The sequence below is a fragment of the Rhinichthys klamathensis genome, unplaced genomic scaffold (genome assembly GCF_029890125.1).
Source record: "Rhinichthys klamathensis goyatoka isolate OS25496 unplaced genomic scaffold, OSU_Roscu_1.1 h1tg000092l_1, whole genome shotgun sequence".
NCBI lineage: Eukaryota > Metazoa > Chordata > Actinopteri > Cypriniformes > Leuciscidae > Rhinichthys > Rhinichthys klamathensis.
In genome coordinates, this window is record NW_026606631.1 from 1700106 (window position 1) to 1723615 (window position 23510).

The window sequence follows — 23510 nt, forward strand, 5'->3', positions numbered from 1 at the left end:
CTTTAACAAGCAGGTTGTTCATTACCACGGCAACCGCTTGCGTGTCATGCTGAATGCGATTTTCGTGTTTAAAAAGTAACTATAAGAGACGGAAAGATGCAGATAACCATACATTATTTAAGGTTATTTCTATTCGTTACGATATTGATATATGAACTGATGTTGTCAAGTACCGTAGACTCACTGTATTCCGGACATCACGGTATTTCGGATACTTGACCGTTTCCCGCAAATTCTATAAATAAACACTTCACGGTCATTGCATCTATATATGTCCGTGTCATCTTTGCCTCATCCTCTTTCGCTTCAGACCAACCCAGCTTATAGTTGTTAAAATGTATGCGTTATATATTAGAAATGACTCCTTCTACCTGTCCGAAACACAGTGAGTAGAAATTTTCAGCCGTCCGGAACACCGTGAGTCAACGTTAAGCTTCATGCTCTATCCCCGTTGCGAGCGTGCACTCCTCTAAACTGTAGTTTATGGAGCTACACTGCTAGTTGACTGCTGCTCATTTCCCCCCGAGAATATCATGTTAACAACAACCCTTTAGAAAACGTAATTCCTTTGTGGATCCTCTTGATCTGCTTTCTCCATGTTTCTTTGACTAATCTCAGTGTCTCATTCTCACGCACGCTGCACGCGAGTTAACCATGTTCGACACATTTAACTGGGAGTGGGGCCGTCCACACTGTTTTATCCATTGTAGGCACCGCTCACGTTGTGTTTTCGGCTTTGGAAACGGAAAGAACACAACTCCTCCAGACAATCTCTCGGGGTACCTAGTGTCCGACTTACAAACGCCGTGGGCGCACCGCTTCACCATCTTGCTTGGAGTCAATGCTTGACGGACCTGCTCACATGGTAACGGTTGCTATGTTGTGTGATTGGACAATGGCCGTTTTGTGGGAGGGGCTTGCGAACGGTCAATTGTGTTTCGAGTTTACCATGTACTTCACAAACAAAACATATTATTGTTAGCTTGTTAGTCGAGTTTACAGTGCAAATCGTAAGTAAAATATCTGGTTGCTAGATTAGCAGAATTCTAAAGCCAAACTCAATTCAATCAATGGTAGGATGAGGTTACCATGACTTTCGCAAGGAAAAGAGTATCTGGATGTTAGCTTAGCAACATGCTAATGTAAGACTTTTGGAATCAATTATGGGACCAGTCTACTGTAGCTGTGTCCCAATGTGAAGGCTGCATCCTCGGAAGGCCGTATTTGAAGGCTGATTGCGTCACCGCGGCGCGATGAAGGCTGTCCCAATTCAGTTCTGCATCCTCCGAAGGCTGTGTTCGAAGGCCGGTTGCGTCATTGCAGCGCGACGAAGGCTTCCCTGATTCAAAAGCGACGCCAAATGCACTCTTCGTTTCCCCGTGAAAGAGAGGATACATAAATGGATCCTAAGCGGCCTATCCTACCCCATAAATCATTGCGCTGGTGACGAAAGCATTTTTATAAAATTAAAAAAGGCCGGCCGAGAGTTCGGTGGTGGACGGCAAATTCACATTTAAATGTAAGTATTATGTTTTCATGTACTCAAATAGCTAGAGAAACCAGAGTTAAAAGCCACAAGTTTTTCTTTCTTATTCATCTGAACTCATTCGTCACCATTGCGTGGCTTCATTTGTCATGTGGTTTGAGGCTAAACTTATAAACTGCTAATATTAGTTTAATAATTGTTTCAGGGAACAAGGGGCAGACAGCTCAATTTATTCAATTGCGGTCTGAAAATGACCATTTCTTTACGGGGGCGAAAACTCCGCCAGCGTAAGACAACGACCTGTTTGTAATATTTGCACTAGTCTGTCTCACTTGTGTAGCCTATTATAAAAAAAATATAAATGGCAAAGGGGTTTCACTTTTATGTGTTTTTGTAGTGCTGTCATGCAAGCAATGTCTACAAAGGTTTTAACCAAATTTGAGTATCCAGAAATATGATTTCTGAAGTATTTTGTATTCATATCCTGATGTGTCATATTTTGTAATGTTAAGGTTGCACTCATGTTAAGATTGCACTCCTGTCTAAATATATTTCATAAGTGGTTCCCTTTTGTTTTGTTTTAGGAGAATTCTGGAGAAAATAGACCTGCTGGGGAAGGTGACTCCCATGCAGGACAATATATATATATATATATAAGTAAGAAAGTTTGACAGATCTTTGTTTAAATGTATTGTGTCGTTGTTGTTGTTGTTAACAGGCATGCTTTATTTGCTCTGCCTTAGGATTGCAAGTGTCCTGGGACAGGACAGACCAGGGCCGAGTTCAGCAGAGTGTGACCAAGAAAAGGAGGAGCCACCAGCACCACAAAGAAGACGAGACAGAGAGGACGAGTTTTTGGACTTGATTAGAGAAGACATGGGACTACAGACGGCGCGGAGAGTAGGAAGAGGATGGACAGGCTGTTTTCTCTTCTTGAAAGAATGATTGAGAATTTATTTACCTATATATTCTTGTTTAACTTTTTTTCACTTATATATTTTTTTTAAAAGGAAAAAAAATAATTTCTGTACATTATTTCTTTATTATTCATTATTTCATTATTTTATGCAACTTTAAATGTGTAAATAAAAGAGAATTCATGGCTCTGGACATGATCTTGGCTCAGCCGAAAATACATGACTCGGCGGCGCCGGGGCTGAAACATCCTCCCCATGTCCTCCAGTAAAATATAAAACAAAAAAAATGGCAATAGCCAATTCTGGCTCCATAGCTGTTTACTCAATTATATCAAATGAATGATCAGGATGGCAGCTGTACTCTCGCACTGTTGCTTGGCGCCAGGAGCGGTAATCGGGAACACCTGTTTGCGCAATTAGGAAATCCCACGAAGGCTACATGGTGCGTCCTTCGAAGGACGAATAGGCTGCATCCTTCACATTGGGACACAGCTTGTGTGTTTCACATAGAAAACTAGTGTGCTTAAAGTGTTATCTTAGCAACATGCTAAAGGAAAACCCTATTGGAATTCATTGTAGGTTTAGTCTAGTGTGTTCCCATGTCAAAGATTTTAAATCAGTCACTAATCAGGTGTAGCGGCTGACCTGATCAGACACACAATTGACCCTTCGCAAAGACCTTAGTTACTGTTGCTATGTCCGAAAAGCCATGGCGCTCACACGCCACACAACACGTTCTCACGCAGTGAAAAATACATTGTGGAGCAAAGAGGGACAGTAGGGCTGCACAATTAATCGAATTTCTAATCGTGATTACGATTACGGATGCCACGATTACATAATCATTCAAAGTAGCGATTACAAAAAAAAAGTCCACTTACATAATTCTGCGTGCTTAAAGGGACACTTCACCCATTTGCATTAGGCTTTGTATCGTTATAAACCCAGTCATATTTTTGAATGGGCGTGCATTATCCCCTCATTTTTCCCTGAGACGGGAGAAATAAGGATTTCAGTGTTGCAGTTCCTGCTTATAATGATGTAAAAATCGCCTATTTTGCGTCATTGTAAGCAGGAAGTCCCATATCTTGGGGCTGAGACTACAAACACCCGTTCCTTGTTTTCCCAGGGGGTGGGACCCGCTCACACTACAGACCTATTACAGATCAGTGGGTGGGACTTCACTTTCTGAAACTAAAAGCAATATCCTCCATCTTGTTTGGAAGCTAAGCTAACAGGCGCTGTGGAGCCAGATGTAAAGTTACGACAATGGCGAAATGTTCTCAATATGATATGGAAGAAGAGGATTTAGAAAGTCTGATGTTCGTGGCTACTTTTACGAGCCGCAATATAGCGAAGAGCAGCTGAGGCTGATGGAGGAACAGGAGGCGGCTGCCTGTCGCGGACGAGGAGCCCGGACTGGCTCGAGCTGGGCGGACTGTGGTGCCTGTGCTCTCGCTGTGCGCTACGGACACAGATAGAATTTGCACAAATTCTGCAAAGAATTTCAACGATGCCAATTTCTCCTGGGCGAAATGTCTGAATCAGATGAGGACACAGACGTTTGTGTTGTGAACCATCCTAGTTTCGCACCGCATATGTTCTGACTGAACATCCCGGTATCATGCAATATTTCACCATTTCGAAAGAAATACAAATGAGAAGTAATTCACTAATTAGTTAACTACTAACTAACTAGAAATTTTGTGTGAAATGAATGTCAAGCTTTGGTGGTAGCTAAGTTAGCCTTGTAGACGGAAGAGTGATTTCTCTGATAGGCAAATACCTCATAGATGCTGTTCTGGATTAGTGGGAGTGGCTTGCAGAGCTGTGCAATGTGGTGCATTGTGGGAGTTGTTGTCTTTCATACAAATGCGCCCTAAAGTTACTTTGTCCTTTCTCGGTCAAGAAGGCACCAAATTCGAAATTAATTTTACATTTCGACTACATATATTGCCCACTTTCAATAAAGATTAATGTTCCCACTGGTGAAATGCTCCTTTAAGAGGTGTATTTAGACGAGCATGTTACATTGTGAGAGGCGAATCACAGCTACTTCAGAGAACCCAGCACTATAGGAACTACCAGTGACGCAAGTGTACGCTGATTGGTCGAATACAGGCGAAACACCAGTAAATTTTTTTTAAAAGCTGTGTACACAGCCTATATATTTACTCCAGAAACGAACTCTACGAACATGGAAAACAATGATAGATGAACCTCTCAACCTTTACACTAAGGAGAAAAGTAAAGGTTTACGCAACCTTTACGCTAAGGAGATCAGTGTGAGCAGCACTAGGGAAACCCAGTGTAAACTAAAACTTTTGTGCACATTCACGTGAGTCCCTTTAACGATGCGATCACAGCTACATGCTCTGAGTAGCACAGTACCCACTTCTGTGGCCATAAAATTATCCTTTCTGAGAGCTGATAGACAATTAATACAGAGTGTTTACTGGACGAACAGGTTAATTGATTGAAATAGGAATTATTCCTCTATTAACTAATCCAAATGTTTATAATTAATTCTAAAGAGTTATAATTGATTACTCCTATTTCACTTTAGCTAATTTGCTAAATGGGTTCCATTTCAGTTAGGATGCTGCCTCACTAGTTAGCTGCCTATGTGGGCAGTAGATGTGCTATGTTTTGGAATAAAGCTTTTGAACTTCAGAATTCAAGGACACAAATATAAATGCTTCCTTCTCTTTTATCTTCTTACGACTTTCTGCTTCATTAAGAGCCATCTTCGCTTTAGTCCTTGCCAGAAGTTGGATACAGTTTTGAATGTGTTTTCATATCAAGTGATGGTAATATGCACAACAGCATTGAAGACGCAGTTCACCGGGAAGTTCTGAACGCAGAGATGAGACAAAGAGAAACATCAATGTGTTTCTTTGATGTTGTTGTGAACCTTATAGGATGGCAGTGAAAATGATATGGACAAAACAATGCAGCTGATTTTATTATACTGGCTGATATTCATCATATGAACTGGGTTGTTCTGTAATTATGGATCTCCTTGATTAAAACAAAAGTAATTAAGGCATTATTAGTGAGCACCAGTCATGGATAAGCCTTGTAATTTATAGCACACATCACAAGAGATGAACAAAGAATCCCTGGTCTTATGGCAAACATTAGCAGCGAGTTTATTATAATACAAGCTTCATGTTAGCAAATTTACTTTTAATCATCTCAAAATTTGTTCAGTGTTTTGGTCTGCTTTCTTGCCACCTCTGTAGAATTTCTTAAACATCTCCAATTATCTTAAAAATAAAATAAAACTATCAGATGGTGCAGAATGAGGGTTAAATGCTGTGTTTCTATTCAGGTCTGGGATCATAACATCATTCCCAAGGGTGCACTTCCTCCATCCAGCCCCACGCCAAGGGCAGGAATAGGTGAAAGACTTACACGCAAGAACACTTGATGAATAATGCATAAAAATCAAATGCTCTTTAGTGACTCACAGCCAACGGTCAGGAGCAGGTGAGGTGTTCCAGAGGTACTGTTGTGCAGTTGTGTTTGTATTAATTTCTATATATATATAATATATAATCTACAGACTTTCAGTTGTTTGCAATGAACAAATCAAACAAAAGTAATTGAAATAGCTCAGCACAACTGTGATTTTAAGTGGTTTCCCCAAATTCAGCTTAAAATGCAAAGTTTAATGACCTCTGCTATCTCAAAATTATTCAACCCCTTCATGGCAAGCAAAATTAGTACTTTTAATGACCTGCTACAAACAAGATGTATAACCAGACACCAGCTTCTGGCAGCGTTTCTGAAGAATCTTAACCTATTCCTCATGAGCAATGGCCTCCAGTTCAGTAATGTTCTTGGGTTTGCGTGCTGCTACCGCCTTCTTTAAATCCCACCAGAGATTTTCTATGGGGTTCAAGTCAGGTGACTGTGATGGCCACTGTAGAGTCTTCTTCTGCAACCAAACCTTGGTGGAATTTGAGGTATGCTTGGGATAGTTGTCCTGTTGGAAGGTCCAATGACGCCCAAGCTTCAGCTTCCTCACTGACAGCAGGATGTTTTCTTCTAGGATTTCCTGATACTTCGATGAATCCATCTTGCCCTCCACACGCTGCAGGTTTCCAGTGCCAGGGGATGTAAAAGCCGCAGAGCATCACCGAGCTCCACATGCTGAACTGTAGGCAGAGTTCTCTTCAGCATATGCTTCACTCTTCTTCATCCAGACCCGCTGATCCATAAGGCCGAAAAGTTCCAGTTTTGTTTCATCGTTCCACAGAACAGAATCCCAAAACTTCTGTGGCTTATTTATATGATTTTGAGCAAATTGGAGCCCAGTTCTCTTGTGCTTTTGGGTCAGTAGTGGTGTACGTCTTGGAGTTCTGGCATGCGTGTAGCAAACGCCTTACAGTGCAAACTGAAACCTCAGTGTTTGTTGGCACCAAGTCTTGCTGCAGGTCTTTTGCAGTCACTTGAGGGTTTTTCTGAACCGGCCCTCTCAGAAATCTGGTTGCAGCCATTGATATCTTCCTTTTTCTGCCACTTCATCCACTTCATCCTCGTAACTGCTGTTCCTTTAACTTTGAACTTGCGAACTATGCTTCCAACAGTGTCTCTAGGAAGAGTTAGTGCCTTCACTATCTTTTTGTATCCTGTTGCTTGTTTGTGAAGGGTGATGATATCTTCTTAACTTTTTGGACCATTCTTTTGACTTAAACATATTTCTAACATGCAGTCAAACGTGACACTCAACAAACCGAGCCAGTTCAGATATTTCATGTGTTCTAGCTCAAGCACACCTGGTGCAACTAATGAAGCCCTTGAATAGTTCAATGAATAGCATCTTTAGACTACACCTGTTTTGCAGATGCTTTTGTGCTTTTGTTAGGGATTCTATTCAGGGGGTTGAATAATTTGGAGACTGCAGAAGTCATTAAAAGTTGCATTTTCAGGGTACGTTTACACGACAATGATATGCTTAAAACGGAGAAATTTTTCGCATACAGACGACATCAATGTCAAAACGATCCCCATTCACACGGATTAGCAAAAACAATCCGTGTAATCTGACACGTAAAAACTTCGATGTCTGGAGCACATGGGTAACGCTTCCTTTTACAGTCCTGTTACCCATGTACTTACTATGTACTTATTATAGTAATTATAATTACTGGGTAATAACTAGGTACTAACACTGAACCTACCCCTAAACCTACCCCTAACCCATGTACTTACCTTATATTAGCCAGTACTTTCTAGGTAAGTACACTGTAAGTACACGTAAGTACTGTACTGTAAAAGGAAGCGTTACCAGCACATGAAGACTTATGTTCACTTTTACATCCAACAACAAAACACCTGAGTTGCTTACGAGACATTCTTATTGCTACAGCTGCTCCGGCCTGGAGAAAATGGCGGAGAGTGTACGGCTCGCTCAGGGCGGGGTCTATGCTAATAGGGCGGGGTCTATGCTAATACGGCAGAGTCTGTCAGCAGTCGTGGGCGGGGCCTGTACAAAGTGATGTCACTTTTCCCAGAATCTGTGAACGGCTTGTTCTGAGACACTGCTTATGATTTATGGGCGGGGCGCACCCATTATAGGGTGGTTGTGTACACACACTCTACACACATTTATGTTCTAACACCATGTAAAATTTTATTTGGCATAAAAGGTCCCCTTTAACATGTCCTTGCTGGTATTAAAAATCTTACCGACCCCAAAATTTAGAATGACAGTGAACATTTATAAATATTTAGATACAAGAATATAAGACATTATGCGTATTAACAGTTACAGAGACATTGAATCAGTGTCAAACACTGGATTTATTGAAGATTAGTAGATAGTAGGTTTGTTTTTGTATTTTTTATTTATATGAAAACACCTATATGGCACCCCAGATGTCTAATATCCTGTACTTTTACAAATTGAAATGGAATTCATAAATATAAAGGCTTAAATCATCTAGGCAGAGCATTATCTTCTAGAGAATAAATCTAAAAAGGTGCCTCTGTGGTTACTATCTATACACTCAGGTTCATGAAATGAGGTCGGATTAGTTTATACATTATTAAATACACTCAAGATAAAGGCCAGGCTATGGATCACTTTACAGCCATATGGAACCAAACCCACTGCTAATTCCAGCAGATCCATTTGAAGCCATTATTAATGGCGCATTAGTGCAGAGTGCCGAATTAAAATGGTTTGCTGGCTGCAGAGGGCTTTTTATGGAAATACTAGAAATACGATATGCTAATCGACCGCTCATTCACTGCTGATTTGAAGCGGAAAAGGTGTTTCTATCTTAGAAGCGACAGCTCTTTCTTCGACATGATATTTAAATCTCAGAAGTTGTATGGCTGTAAATGACGTGAGTGCTTTGAGAGGAGCAGAGAAAGGCGATCATTAAATGCCCGATCAGATAAAGGCCAGCAATTTCCTCCAATTACCAACCCAATCAACACCATCAGGGGTAAAATAACTGCATCAATAGCCATGAGTGAGGGCGGTTTGTTTACAAAGGAGGAATTGAGGCCCTCGATTGGACAATAAAACGTGCAACAGAAATATACACAGCATACAAATTTCTGTACTATGACCAAAATTTGCACAATATACTGAAGTTTGCTTTGCAATTTCCAACAATGCAATGCTATGGACACATGGAAATTAAAACAAAGGACATGGAAGACATAGATGCTGTGTTTGGAATAGCATACTAAGATGTTTACAGTATGTACTTACTGCACAGATTTGGATGCCTGAGACCTGAACTTGGTAAACTCTCCTGGTGCAGTCCACTCAGATCCCAGCTGAAACAGAGCAAACCCACAAGTTGTTAATGTTGTAATGTAATTACAGTGCAATTAATGTCGGGCGGGCAATTACGGTGGGCGGTGGGGATTTTTTGGGGGCTCTTAATCAAAAGTGCCCCTCTCAACAATTATTCACAATAATATTGTGGTAAAAACAAACAAATTGCATTTGAATTATAATTGAAATTACAATAAAACAGTAACTATCTATCCATCTATCTAATCAAATGACATTCAAATGACAATGACAAATAAGAGTGTGCACAATAAATACATATATACTACCATTCAAAAGTTTGGGGTAAGATTGTTTTGTAAAGAAATTAATATATTTATTCAGCAAGGACACATAAAATTGAAAAGTTGCAGTAAAGACTCATACAATGTTACTGTTTCATAATAAATGTTGTTCTTTGGAACTTTCAGTTTTACCACTGATAATTATAAGCAATGTTTCTTGAGCAGCAAATCATCATATTAGACTGATTTCTGATGGATCATGTGACACTGAAGACTGGATAAATGTTTCTGAAAAAATTCAGCTTTGCATCACAGGAATAAATGACTTTTTAAAGTAATTTCAAATGGAAAACAATTAAATTCAGTACAGTGATACAGTGATATTGTAAAAAAAAGATTTTTCCAAAAACATCTTACCAACCCAAAACCTTTGAACACTAGTGATTATTTTACTCTTATACCATTTTCAAAGTTTTTGAGGAGTTGTACCACATGACAATTCACAGCCTGGCGAATCTTGCCTTGTCATAAAAAGGTCAAAATATCTGTAATTTTAGGAGACTTATTGACCCAGACACCAAGGACATCATATCCTGTTTTTTTTGCTTTTATATACACCAAAGGCAAATTTTGTATCGCATTTTTAATAAATGCTCTATTTTGGATGTGAAAGAAGTTTTTTATTCTGATTTTATAGTATAATGAAGCCTTTCATCTTGAATAATCAAGGACATTATGAATCCTCATAATACGACCCCTTTAAAACACTTTGAGGGATTTGTGTTTTCCTCCAATAAACCTTAATAATAACCCTTCTCACAGTCGTAATGTTTTTATATAATCCAAAGCATCCCTCTCTTGACCCGCAGGGCAACTGCAGCGATTTCCACACCAACCCTCAGTAACTAATGAGTGCTCTTAGAGCAGTGATCCAGAATGAAATCTTCCATCTCTCCATCCCAGCATGCCTCTCTTTAATTGTCATGTGTGGCATCTCTCTCGCTCTCAATGCTTCTGTTCACATCGCACGTCGATGCAATGAATCATAATGCCTCCTGGATCATCCAGGATCCCTGCTGCCCTCAAAGACGCCTTTCATTCAACACACACACACACACACACACACACACACACACACACACACACACACGCCAACCAAAAAAAGTCCCGCTGCAGATTCTCCCACACTTTCCCCTCTTTTTGCCAAAAGGAATGCGTTTACTTTCCGCACACACCTTGCGTGGCCATCAGGATCAACACACACGTGTGACTCAGCCAATGCTAATTGCCTCCGCTGCCAAACACAACTTGGCCTCTCACGGGTATTAGAGGACAAAGATGCGTTGTGTATTTGCATGTGTGTGTGTGTACGTCTGCCTTCAGAGGCGAAAGCTACAGTATATTTCCACTTGAAGGTGACTACAGGAACATCTTTCAAATGCGAGGGGAAGAGAAAACATTGGGTGGAAATGTTTTGCTAGCGCCCTTGCTAGCAACAGTTCTTTTAAGTTAAATAAAAATCACAGCTTTGAAAAAAGACGTACACTTTAGCATAAAAAAGTACTTATTATGGAAATAATCTACTTTAAAATGATACACATAGGGCCCTATTTTAACGATCTGAAACGCAATATCAAAAGCGAAACGCAAGTAACTTTGTGGGCGGATCTAAAATCTAAAATGCAAATCTAAAATGGGTTGGTCTGAAGTAGCTACATTACTCATAGGTGTGGTGTGCAATAAAACAATCAGAGAGTCTTCTCACATTCCCTTTAAGAGCAGGCGCGCTTGTTCCATGGCGGATTGCTATAATAATGTTGTTTTTCCCAGGCGCGCCAGGAGCGGTTCACAGCCGAGGAGACTGACGTTCTCATCAGGGCCGTAAAAGACAGAGAAATGACGTTGTGTGGGGAAGGGAGAAACCCACCCAAATTAGCTTCGGTTAAACAGGCGTATAATAATATGGGTAGATGTGTAAGCTAGTTTATGCCTATTTTTTCGCATCTTCGTGGACACCACAATAATTTCCCTCGTGTGTTAATATATTTCCTTGTAATAATGTATGATTTGCAAAAATGAGAACTGCTGCATCTGTGTAGATGAGAGAAGCGAAGTGTATGAGCGTTGTGCACACGCTTCATTATGGCCAAGCATGCGCCCTGTAACTAACATCTGAATAGCGGCAGGTTTTTCCTGGTCTGCGGCGGAATTGTTTTCTGGAACTGCACAATAGCACCAGGGAACGTTTGCGCCGGAACACGCCTCCTCTTTTCGCTGAACCGCCCCGGAAGCGCAAGTTCATTCCCTAATTTACCAACGATGTGTCTGTGGAGGGAAAAGTCTGCTGTGCGTCGGGTGCAAAATAGGAATGATACATGCGTCGGTGTACAAAGTCAATTGCGCTCGGGTGCAAGATAGGGCCCTTAAAGTGAAAATGAAGCTCATGTAGACCGATGACTCTTTTTTTTTTTTGCATGAATGTTAATGGTGCTAATGCTACATCTTTTGCTACAGGGCTTTGTGCCGTTTATAATTGCTAAGTGTTCTTGGTTGCTGGTGTTTTTTAGGTGTCGGCTTGCTGGCCTGAGTCAACGAGTCCACTCATAGCCTCCAAATATGGATGGATTCCTTCTTTCAAAGCCTATGGGATTTTGTTAGCTTATTTTATAGTCCACCAGGTGAAATGGATAGTTCACCCAAAAACTAAAATTCTGTCATCATTTAGTCACCCTCGTGTCGTCCCAAACATGCGTGTCTTACTGTCTTCTGCGGAACACAAAAGAGGATATTTTTTTAATAAATGTTTCACTCTTTTGGAACCCACTGTGTAAAAAACAAAACAAAAAAAACATGGGTTTATGTTCTCTCTTTCCCTGTCAGCTTTTTTTCTTCCAGTTTTCACAAAACTTTCATGGCTTCCAGAATATTTGGTTGTATGAATATCTGAAATGCAATGCAATACATAAAAATAAAGAACAGAGACTCTGCTTTAAAAAAATAAAGACCTTTTTTTGAATTCTAGCTTCATTCATTCTTTTTATTAACCCTTTAATGTCGGGAAGTTTCATAAAAAAAAAAAAAATCAAACAAAGAGCAGAGAAAATCGTGTTTCTGTCAAAGGCTACGTCCAGATCGGATACGATTGAGTCCATCAACACCCCCGAAGCTTCTCAGTACTATACCTCTTCATGGGTTCATCATTTCATTGGGCAGTTTTGATTAACATACTGTTAAATGTTAAATAGTTAATAGTTAAGATTATAAAGAGGACTTGAAAATTTGAACAGCAACTGCAACTTGCATAGCTACATGGTAATCATTGTAAAACTAAAGTGAAACAACATATTTTACTAAATAGATATCAATGGCACACACCACTAAAAAAGTAGTAAACTACTTAAGTTTTCAACAAATACGAAAAAAAACCACATTGTGTGTGACATGCATTCAAATATGGCACATCAAGATGGTTACACTACGCCTGAAGGTAGCGACAATCGATCACAAGACAAACAAGAACCAATGCTTTCGTTGTTGCTGACTTGCCGTGATGCATTATATTAGATTGTTTGATTTTTACAGCATGTCCTAACCAGAAGCAATGCGATAACATGTGTGTGTCCACAACAGATGCATCTCAGCCAATCAGAAGAGTGTGTGGGCGGAGCTCTGTCTGCAAGCGCACGGCTGTCTGCACTCACAGCAAAATCGATAAATACATAATCAAATCACTAAAAATTTAACAATTTCGTCACTATTCAAAATTCATAATCGTGGTATATTTACTCAAGAAAGACATACTAAAAACAGAAATGATTTTCCTTTGCTTTTATCGCGTACAGACGACAACGCTGTCAAAACGATCCCGTTCACATGGATCCGCGAAAACGACTAAAAACTATGTATTCTGCTGCCAGGCCAGTAGATGGCGATGCCACTGTAAAGAAACCTATAGACTGATCACGTAATACGCATAGACAGTATAAGAAGTGGACAGAGCCATCTCATTGGAACTCAGTTGAGACAGTTGAAGCCCATTTTTAGCGATTTTTGAGCACTTCCGTTCCTGACGCGCAGACTCAAACCGACTCAAACTAAGCTTGATGACGTGAGCAACCTGTCTGACAGACGTTAATCTTCTAGTAGCTGTGCGTGAAAATTGCCAACGTTAATCTTGCAGAGACAGGGAACTTGAGCAAAGAGTTCTTTGGCGTGAGTGAGCAGGAGTAAGTATTCCGTTGCTTTTATGGACTCATTATCTATGGGCTTCTCCCTTGACGGGACGTCCCCTCGATTGCCTGCGAGCTTCTCCTCCTGTCTGTATGGTAATTTCTGTAAAGCGCGACAGAGAGTCGAGTGGTTATGACGCAATCGTTAGCCTATTTTTACAAAATCTGTTTCTACGGGGCCATAATGTAACATAGAAGGTAATGGAGCCCTTTATACATTGTCGTGTTTCTTTAGAAATAAATAATGGACAAATGGAGTCTTTAAACGCCTCAGATGTAAAGTTATCCGCTGTCAAAGTGACGCCAAAATGAATGGGAGTCAATGAAAATGCTAACGCAAGTGAAGTTCTGCTACAACATGGCGGCACCCGGCCGGCTTCAACTTCCGGTCGATGGATTACCCCCTTGGTAATACGCATGACGTCACCGTTCTCACAAATTCATATTTTTGTTGTAAACATGGAGATGATAACAGTATCGTTAAAAAAAGAATCCACTTCGAAACCCGTTTTCAAAAGTTTGTGTTTTCAAAAGGCCCCCAAAACTCTGTTGTCGTGTAAATGAACGGCTAAAACGAATAAGCGGTGTAGTGTAAACGGCCCCTCAGTGACTAATACAATCTTTGTCACGAAATACACTTGTTAGTTCACAGTTTCGTTCTTGTTTCCTTTAAGTTATGTTCAATATCTGAGGTAAATTTGAGCAATTTAAGTCACACAAAATGATACTCGAATTACAAATCAAGCTGTCGCAGGAACAGAAACCGTTCCAAAAACAGAATCAACTGTCGCGCATCATCATAGCGGCACGTTTCACGGCACGTGTGGTTAGCTTCAAAAGATTTCGTTTGTGTCATTTCTGGAGGTTGAAAGCTCTTTGGCCCTTGTAAGATATTTAGCATTTTGGGCATGGTGTAAGAAAAATAAGTCGCACCGATCCAGAACAACGTGAAGGTGAGTAAAAGATGACAGAATTTCATTTTTTGAGTGAACTATTCCTTGAAGTTCTCTCTGTAACACAATTTGTCTAGTCAATGGAAGTGCAACGGATAACCTAACAACGCTATTTTTCATCTTTCAGAGATGTCTATGGTATTTCTGCTGGTATTTCTCTCCTTTATACCATTCCATCTATTTTTGAGCCATGTGAACTTTCCCCAAACACAGAATTACATTGAAGAAACTCATTTTGTCTATCTGCGACCCTGGAGTATTGAATAGATGGAATGGGGGCAAACAGAGAAAATACGGGAGCAATGGAGTCACGCTGACGGCAGATATTGCACTCTCTTCTTTGTGTCTTTCTTCACTCTCAGCTCTTTTGTTCCCACTTCTCACTCTATTTGTCAAGCGGTCGCCTCAAAATCTTCGCTAAATGAACTTTCTGCCTTATTCAGACGGATCTCTTAGAGTTGAAACTTTTGAGTGTCTATATTTAAGTCCACAGAAACACGGTGCTTCTCTGTTTCTCCAGCTTGGGTGGATTTCCCCATCTACAGGTGCGACTGGAATTGGTCTGTCCCTTCCGTAAAGAGTCACTCGGAATTCCGGAAAGGCTGCGATTCTTTCTTCGACAAAGAGACGCCTTTCAATCGATCACGCATCTCTGCGACAGGGTATCAAGTCCTCGGCTGGCATGTGTGAGCGCCAATTCCCATCTGAGCCAGACGTAATCGATACACACTCCCTGTAAACTCTCACAGGCTTCTCTGGCTAAGGCACTAATTGTGTTTTACAAAGCCAACGCTCCCTCACATCGTACAAATCTACACTTCTAAGCACCAAGAGCACTGGGGAATAAATCTAAATCTAAATGAAATCCACCAAGCAGTAACAGCAAGGCCTTCTGTTTGAGGAAATAGTCACCGCCGCTCACAATGACACAACGACTGCCGATCAATGAACAATGAAAGGAGTGTTGATTGATAATTACACTTTAAAGCCTATAAAATTGAATACAGATTATTGGGCAAGTGTGATGTACACAATAGGGATGTGCCCGAAGCGAATCTCTTATTTTTGGAAATGCACAGAAAATGAATTACCCCTTCCCTAAAGGGACTAGGTTAGGATTGTTGCAGTAGAAATTTTTCAAAGCGATTTCAATACCACGGATATTGACAGCGGCTCCATGATGCCTGCAAATTATATACAATATATAATTGCGAGACAATGCAAAAGCATTGAAATATATATATATTTTAAATTTCCTTTTTGAATAAGGTATTCAGCTTTGGGCACATCCCTAATACACAATATAATATGCAATATATATTTACTTATATAAGTAAAATACATACTTATTTTACTTATAATAAAATCAAATAATAATACTTTTATCATAATTTTATTTTATTATAATATAATTGCTATACAAATTATTCAAGTAATTAAATATAAATGTAATAAATATATAATAATATTATATAGTTATATTAAAAATGTATATATAATTACTTGAACAATTTGTATAGCAAAATTATACAAGGTATAAAAGTATGTATATATATCCAGTATGTGTGTGTGTATATATATATATATTATACACACAATCTTAAATCCCTTACCTTTCCCACGTAGGCCAGCAGACGTGCATTGAGAGGACTTTCATCTGAACTCAACCAGAACTCTGAGTTATCATCAGAAGAAACTGCAAACTGAAAATCTCCTGGACAAATGAGAGTGACGGACAGTGTGAGCGACAGGTAACAACGCTGCTTCTTGTATATGTAGGACACACTTCTTTGATAACGCTGTGAATGTGATTGTCACCTGCTCTACATTCTGTATCTCTGTATAGCAATTTTTACTTTTAATACAAAAGAGCATTTACCATCCTTGTAAGGTAGAATGTATCCAAATATTCTCAGGCCGTAGTTCTTCCATTTTGGAGCCACGGCCAACTTCTTCACTGTAGTTCTCGTCTGGAGAGATGAAATGTTTGAATATGAAATTAGTATGTAAAATAACATTGTGGTGGGGTGAGTGTATAAAGACATGGTGGGTGGAGAGACCGGCGTTTCTCATCCCTGAATGTGTAAAAAAATATGATCTGATGATCTTTACAATGGAACTGAATCAACACTTCAGCCTGACAATGACAGTTTTATTAATTTGAGCTGCTTTATACAGCTAAAATGAACTCTGTTTGCATCATTTTACTATCATCACTATAAAGTGTTATATAAATAAAGGTGACTTGACTTTGGAGTTTAAGATGGATTTTCATATATTTTCATATTTTAACCCTGTGGGACAAGAATAAAATAATGACATTTATACAATAAAATATTTGAAAAAAGCAAATATGAATAATTAAGACATGACTAAAAGATTCCATGTCAGTTTTAATGCCATCCCCATACAAAACGAAAATAAATAATAATAATTCCTATAGTTGTCAAAAATCAATCACTGAGAGATAATGGTGTTAATTTATGTTTTATTGTCTTTCAAAATAAAATGCCTGTGTGAGTTTTGAAGCCGCTCCTGCTGTGTCTGTTCAGTCTCACCCTGCCATAAACACTAAACAGACACACACATCACAGTGTGTGTGTGTGTGAGACTAGAATCTCGGCTATCTGTCATCTGTTTACAAAATCACAAAGACAGAAAGATGGAGATCAAGAAACAGAGGAACAGAGAGGAGGATTTCCAGAACAGAGATACACTATTTTCACAGTACGCGTCTGTGTGTGCTTTTACTTTCGGGTGGGTTCTGTCAGACTTAGTTTGTCTGTGATCTATAAAAACAGGACGGCCAAAAAAAGAACCCAAAAAAATAAATCGCAAGGTAGAAAGTTGTTCCAAACCTGTATGAATTTCTTTTTTCTGCTGAACACAAAAGAAGATATTTTGAAGAATGTCAGTAACCAGACAGTTGCTGGTCCCCATTGACTTCCATAGTATGATGTTTTTTTGTCTATGGAAGTCAGTGGGAAACAGCAAGTGTCTGGTTACTGACATTCTTCAAAATATCTTCCTTTTTTTTCAACAGAAGAAAGACCCTCAAATTGTTCTAAACCTGCAAGAAGTTGAGTAAAAGATGACAGGATTGTCTTTTTTGGGTGAACTGTCCCTTTAAAGATCCAATGAAACAGATCAACAAGCACACTTTCATTACTTGCATACATTTATTTCCTGTGAACATTTCCTATGGGGTGGGGCATATCGAAGGGCTCGTTCATTTTTAATAACAGCCAATAGATTTTAATTACATCACAGCCAAGCCATGTAACCTGATTAGCAACTTACTAAAGCAGTTGGTATTGGGGGAGGGGCATTTGTGTTTAGAGAGCATTTGATTGGACAGAAATGTGGACACACCCTGGAGTGCAAGATTAGTCATCAAGATCGATGTACATTTTAAACACATTATGTCCACTAAAAGATTGCATTTATCTGTAGAACTCTAAAAATCGAATAACACTGAAGTTCCCTTCCACGAAAGAGAAATGGATTTTCCAACTGAGCGAAACATACTGACAAGTTCTTCTAAAGAGCAAATTCCTCCCAACGATGACATAGCTGCATGTTTACCCAGCTTTCTGCTAATATTTACTTTCCACCGTTTCCGTTACGCTTCACTAGGCTCCCCGTGCAAATGCATGGCCGCTGTAGAGCGAGACGTGGGCTGGTGTTTTAAAATGCCTATCTGACCAAACACAACACTGTCACATTACTCGAAAACTCAATTATGTTTTTCTCATATCATCACGACAGCCGCCGTTTAAACCAAAACAGCATGCTTTCTAATATCCCTACTAAAGTTTATCATACCAATGACTATATGGTGCATCAAATCCCTGTTTTAGGAATATTTCCCCCTTTTGTAGCATTAATCTGTTTCCGTTTTGCTCTACATACTCAATCATAACAGTATGCTCTATCTCATAAATCATACAAGCTAAACAGATACTCAATAATTAACGTGTTGATGTTAATAATTAACTCAGTCATCTAAAAACAAATTGTCCTCTTTAAAGCTAAAAACTGTCCACATGGCCAATCAAAAGAGTACAAACTGTTTCAACATTGGAATTAAATATTCATTTTTTTAAATATCTCATTGCAGCTTTACTGTACATCAGTAATTCTCAGAAATTATCATTATGCACAATTTCCAGACTAGATAAGCACTGATGCATTTGTCTTTAAGTCCCGCTTGGTAAAAATCAAGCTTTTAATGTTGTTTATATGTCTATGTGGTGTTTTTAATGTGCTTTAAGACAAAGCAAATTCATAAGTCAACACCATTGCTGAGTATTTTCTGATTATTTTTAAACCTGCAGTGAATCAAAGACAGTCTCAAAAACACGGTTTGAAATCGCTGGTGTTTTTGACGTCACAAACTACCTCGTAACCAATCAGGTCAACGTGTGATCGTCAACCAGTGGATCTCTGAGCTGGAGTGAGTGAGTGGAGGCGGGGCTCATTTGCATATTCATAGAACCGCTTATACTAAATGAGGGAAGGCTGTAGAGTTACATTCAAGCTATTTTAAGGCATGAAAAAAAAAAGTTTAAATATGTAATTTTGGTGATCAAAGATGAGTTTTAAGGGATACAATTATTGACTACAGGGGACTTTAAAATATGTTCCCACTGTTTTCTCCCTATAAACTCATGAAGTGTATATGACCACACATGTCTCTTGAGATGGGAGTTTGAGACTTATAGCCGCTCAAGGACAATAGACAAACCAATTTCATCTACCGTTTACCCAAGAATACATGAATATGTGATCTGGTCTATGGGAGTTTGAAAGACATTGAAAGTATGAAAGACATACACATGAACACATTCTTGAGAAAATAACAAAAGGACATATCCAAGTGTTCAAATGTCTGAGACCTTCATGTAAACCTGGAAGTGTTGGGATGTACAATGAACCAAAGAAAGTATGATTCTGCATTATATTTAGTCACTAATTTGTGACATTGATCATGTGACTTCTTTGTCAGATGTTATTTCTTTTATTGAAGCACAAGAAACTCTTCGGATCATTTTCAAATGATGCTGGAGAACATAACCGTTGGGTTTCGTTCATTTTAGCTAGCTCATTACAGCAAAAAATAAAATAAAAAATGTATTCGCTCAAATTGTTATGCTGATAAAATAATGTCATAAAAAATCAGAATAGTCTCAGACTTTTATATTCATACTCACATGGGGGTAGAGAGGAAAATGCAGGTTCTTCCTGAGCTGAGCGACTGAGGAGCCACACCAGTCTTCAAACACGTGGAGGTTCGCTTGACCTTTAAACTGTCAAGAAGACACATGGAAGACCTGAATTAAGATTACTTTCTGAGACACTGGTGAAGTGAACCAAAAACCTTAATACAATCACTGTTATATATACTGACCTCAAAAGTTTGGGTCAGCCTTTTTTTTTTTAAGAAATGAATACTTTTATTCAGCAAAGGGGGCATTAAATTAATCAAAAGTGACAGTAAAGACGTTTATAATGTTACAAAAGGTTTCTATTTCAAATAAATGCTATTCTTTTGAACTTTCTATTCATCACAGAATCCTGGGAAAAAAATTTATCACCGTCTCCACAAAACTATAAAGCAGTTTTCAACATTGATAATAATCAGAAATGTTTATTGAGCATCATATCAGCATGATTTCTGAAGGATCATGTGACACTGAATACTGGAGTAATGATGCTGAAAATTCAGCTTTGATCACAGGAATATATTACATGTATTCAAATGAAAAATAATAATTTCAAATTGCAATAATATTTCAACATATTACTGTTTTTTAATTAGATTGATCAAATAAATGCAGCCTCTTTAAAAAAAAAAATCTTACCGACACCAAAACATATACAGTGTAATTTTTTTTCAGCCAAATATTTAAATGTTCAAGCCTAATGCTGTCACAAATTACTCATTATGCATAAATGATCAAATAAATGACATAATTTAACATAAATTAGATACTATTTAACACAATATTGCTTAGACAAAAACCTCAGTAGTTAGTTTATTGGCTACGTTACTTCAGGTGATTGTATTTAGGCTTCAAAATTCATAAAAGTTGTGTTCATTGGTGAAAATGATGAACAAACCGTGTAAGAATCATATTTTGTATCTCACAAAGCTTATTTTCTGCAACAATCCAAAAGCCAATGGGTTTTTGTCAATGGGAACAGGTTGATGCATTAAAACCCCATCCCTGCAGCACTCTATATAGTCTTTTATAAAAACAACCACGATTTTTGGCAAACCTCTGCAGTATTATGAGATTTATAGCTGAATGACACTAGGGATTGAGTCCCCAAACCGCTGAAGATCCGTGAGAAGAAGGGATGCAGATCTAATCCTGTACTGACCGCTGCTGAGTGACCTCAACAGAACTGAACCGCCATGTTTTGATCCACAGGGAGTTAAGCATTAATAAAACACAACAGCTATTTAGACGACTGGTGTTCTGGCACATTGTTCCACACGCTCAACGGAGCGTCTACAGGTCCCCCCCCCCACCCCAAAAAAAAACACAACAAAACACAGCGGAGAACATCAGAGGTGTTACACCCCGAAGCTAAAGGGAGGAAAACGAGAACATTTTCCAGCCCAGTAGAAAAATCCGATCGTTTCAGAAAGCGCTCATGGCGCTCGCTTCTGATGGGGCGCGTCACAAACGATTAGCATCAGTTAGCATGCTAAAGCACGGATGACCACGTACAATACTGAGAATGCCTCCTCTCGCCGATGTCAGTTAAAGCTTTTTAAGCCCGACAAATAGAACCGACATATTCACATTAGACAGCCGGCTACACTTTCAACCGAGTATATTTTATTCCTGGTATTTGGTGCCTGTCAGAAGACATTAGACTCGAGCAGACAGAAGAGAACTGGGAGTTATTGTTTATTCCTTGCTGTTGCCGTAAAATTGATTCTTTTCTCTCCCTCGGTGAATTGTCTAAACCCGATCAATACGAGAAGATCAGAAGCACAATTCTGTTACACACCACATTTGCACACACCACAGAGACTCAGAATAAAGGCACCTTGCGGTTGAGGAACCGGAGGAAAATTCATTCGCTTTCATGAACTGGAGAAAGTTTGGTTGCATCAGTTTGCAATGAATCTTTGATGTACAAATGTTCCTGACCATCACAGTTGAGGTGAACTCGGTCAACCCATCAGTTCTGTCCTTTATCTAATAGTATCGGTAACTGACCTCAGGCACAGGAGGGATGGTGGGCTTCTTGCAAAGAAAGCTTGAAGTAGTTGGTGATGCAATTTCAAGGCCTTTCCAGGAGTCATATCATGCAAAAATATAAATATACGTATATATTTGGCTCTTTTGAAATAAGAGTTTGTAGATTACTATGTTCAAACCCAAACAAAGCTGCAAAAATAGCTCTTTCAGAAATCTTCAAGGTTGTGATATAACAGGGATGGACAGGGCTCCAAAAAAATATTTATCCAATTGTCCATATCCATTTTTTTTTAATCTTTTTTGGGTGATTGATTGCTTGTTGACGATGGTTGTTACGGGGTTTAGTTCCCATTTAATGGCTCAATTCACCCTTCGCAGGGAGTTTGATTGACAGGCGATCTGACCAATCATAACCTGCCATCCGCCGAATCCGCCATTTTGTCCGACAGAGCAGTCAGGGGCCGGTAGTAGATTAACGTCGGTGGATTTGAACTTGAAAAACGGTGTGTCCTGACGTCTTTCCGCGGTTGAAACAACATTCCTTCTGATGTTCATTCATGTTTATTTGATGCTATAAATTAACTTGAAGGAAGAGATGATCGGTTCACGAGACGCTACAGGGATCTGTCACGACACATTAAAGAGCCACAAAAAAGTTTTTTATAGTTTAAATTTCTTTTAAAAAGGACCAAATTTGAAAGTTGAGGTTTTGTTTCATATCAAAAGTAACCTGGTCTGTCCTGTCTGTCGACGTGTTGTCAGTGTCCACTTTGCTCTGTGAGAACATGATGTGGTGTGAGAGCGGCAAGCAAAAGTAACTAAAGGGTCAATTGTAGTGACCATTATTGCAGTTATGGCATGATATGGCGAAAGCACACATTTAAACACGCTTTCCATCTTTTTGTCAATGGTAGTAGATTTTACATTATTGTCTAATAATCAGAGCCGGACAGTAACGGAGTACATTTACTCGAGTACAGTACTTAAGTACAATTTTGAGGGATCTGTACTTTACTCGAGTATCATTTTTGGGGAGTACTCATGACTTTACTCAAGTACATTTGAGAGGCAAATATTGTACTCTTTACTCCAATACATTTCTATCCATAACCGTGAGTACCCGAGTAAAAAAAAAAAACAAGTAAAAAAAAAAAAAAAAATCTCGGAAACCCTCAATTTGTTGTTTCCCTCTTAAACGTGATTGGATTGTGCAGGCGCCACTGATTGGGACAGCCTATCAGCAATCACTTTCAGCTTTCCGCCAAAGTCAACTCCATGGTCAGATTTTATATTACACATTAATGTAAGCCAAGCATTTGGTTTGATGTTCTTGAGTATGTGGTGTGTTTAACACAGTCAGGTTCAAATGTGGCAGTGGCGTACACGAGGGATTTCTGATTTCTTAAAAAAAAAACTTTAGGAGGCAAAATATATTTTTACTGATTATGTGAATTACACTGCGCAAACCAAAGTAGGCTACTACCCAGCGAATGAAGAAGGGTTGGCGCTCAGTCTCCACAGTACATAAAATATTAATTTTGTTTTATTTTATTTTTCGGGTTTGCATTTATGAGGAAAAAACAATGTTATGGACGTGTTCTCCGTTACGGACGTGAGCGCTCTGAAAGCGGCATAAAAAATGCTTTAAAACTTTCATAGAG

At 39.1% G+C, this 23510-nt stretch overlaps 1 protein-coding gene and 1 long non-coding RNA gene across 3 annotated transcripts in view; one reads left to right on the forward strand and one right to left on the reverse strand.

Annotated features, from left to right (window-relative positions):
- LOC130086018 (uncharacterized) overlaps positions 1 to 16380 on the forward strand; it is a 76743-nt gene extending 60363 nt beyond the window's left edge. Inside the window, exons 3-4 of the long non-coding RNA XR_008807194.1 lie at positions 5738 to 5895; positions 16256 to 16380. This is a non-coding gene — a long non-coding RNA (uncharacterized LOC130086018). The remainder of the gene's footprint in view (positions 1 to 5737; positions 5896 to 16255) is intronic.
- Positions 1 to 23510, reverse strand: part of b4galnt4a (beta-1,4-N-acetyl-galactosaminyl transferase 4a) — a 213992-nt gene that overhangs the window by 59166 nt on the left and 131316 nt on the right. For both annotated transcript variants that reach the window (XM_056252080.1, XM_056252079.1), the window contains exons 4-7: positions 19843 to 19938; positions 16509 to 16599; positions 16243 to 16343; positions 9137 to 9204 (exon numbers count right to left, since the gene is read on the reverse strand). In XM_056252080.1, the coding sequence (XP_056108055.1) occupies positions 9137 to 9204; positions 16243 to 16343; positions 16509 to 16599; positions 19843 to 19938 (356 nt within the window). The remainder of the gene's footprint in view (positions 1 to 9136; positions 9205 to 16242; positions 16344 to 16508; positions 16600 to 19842; positions 19939 to 23510) is intronic.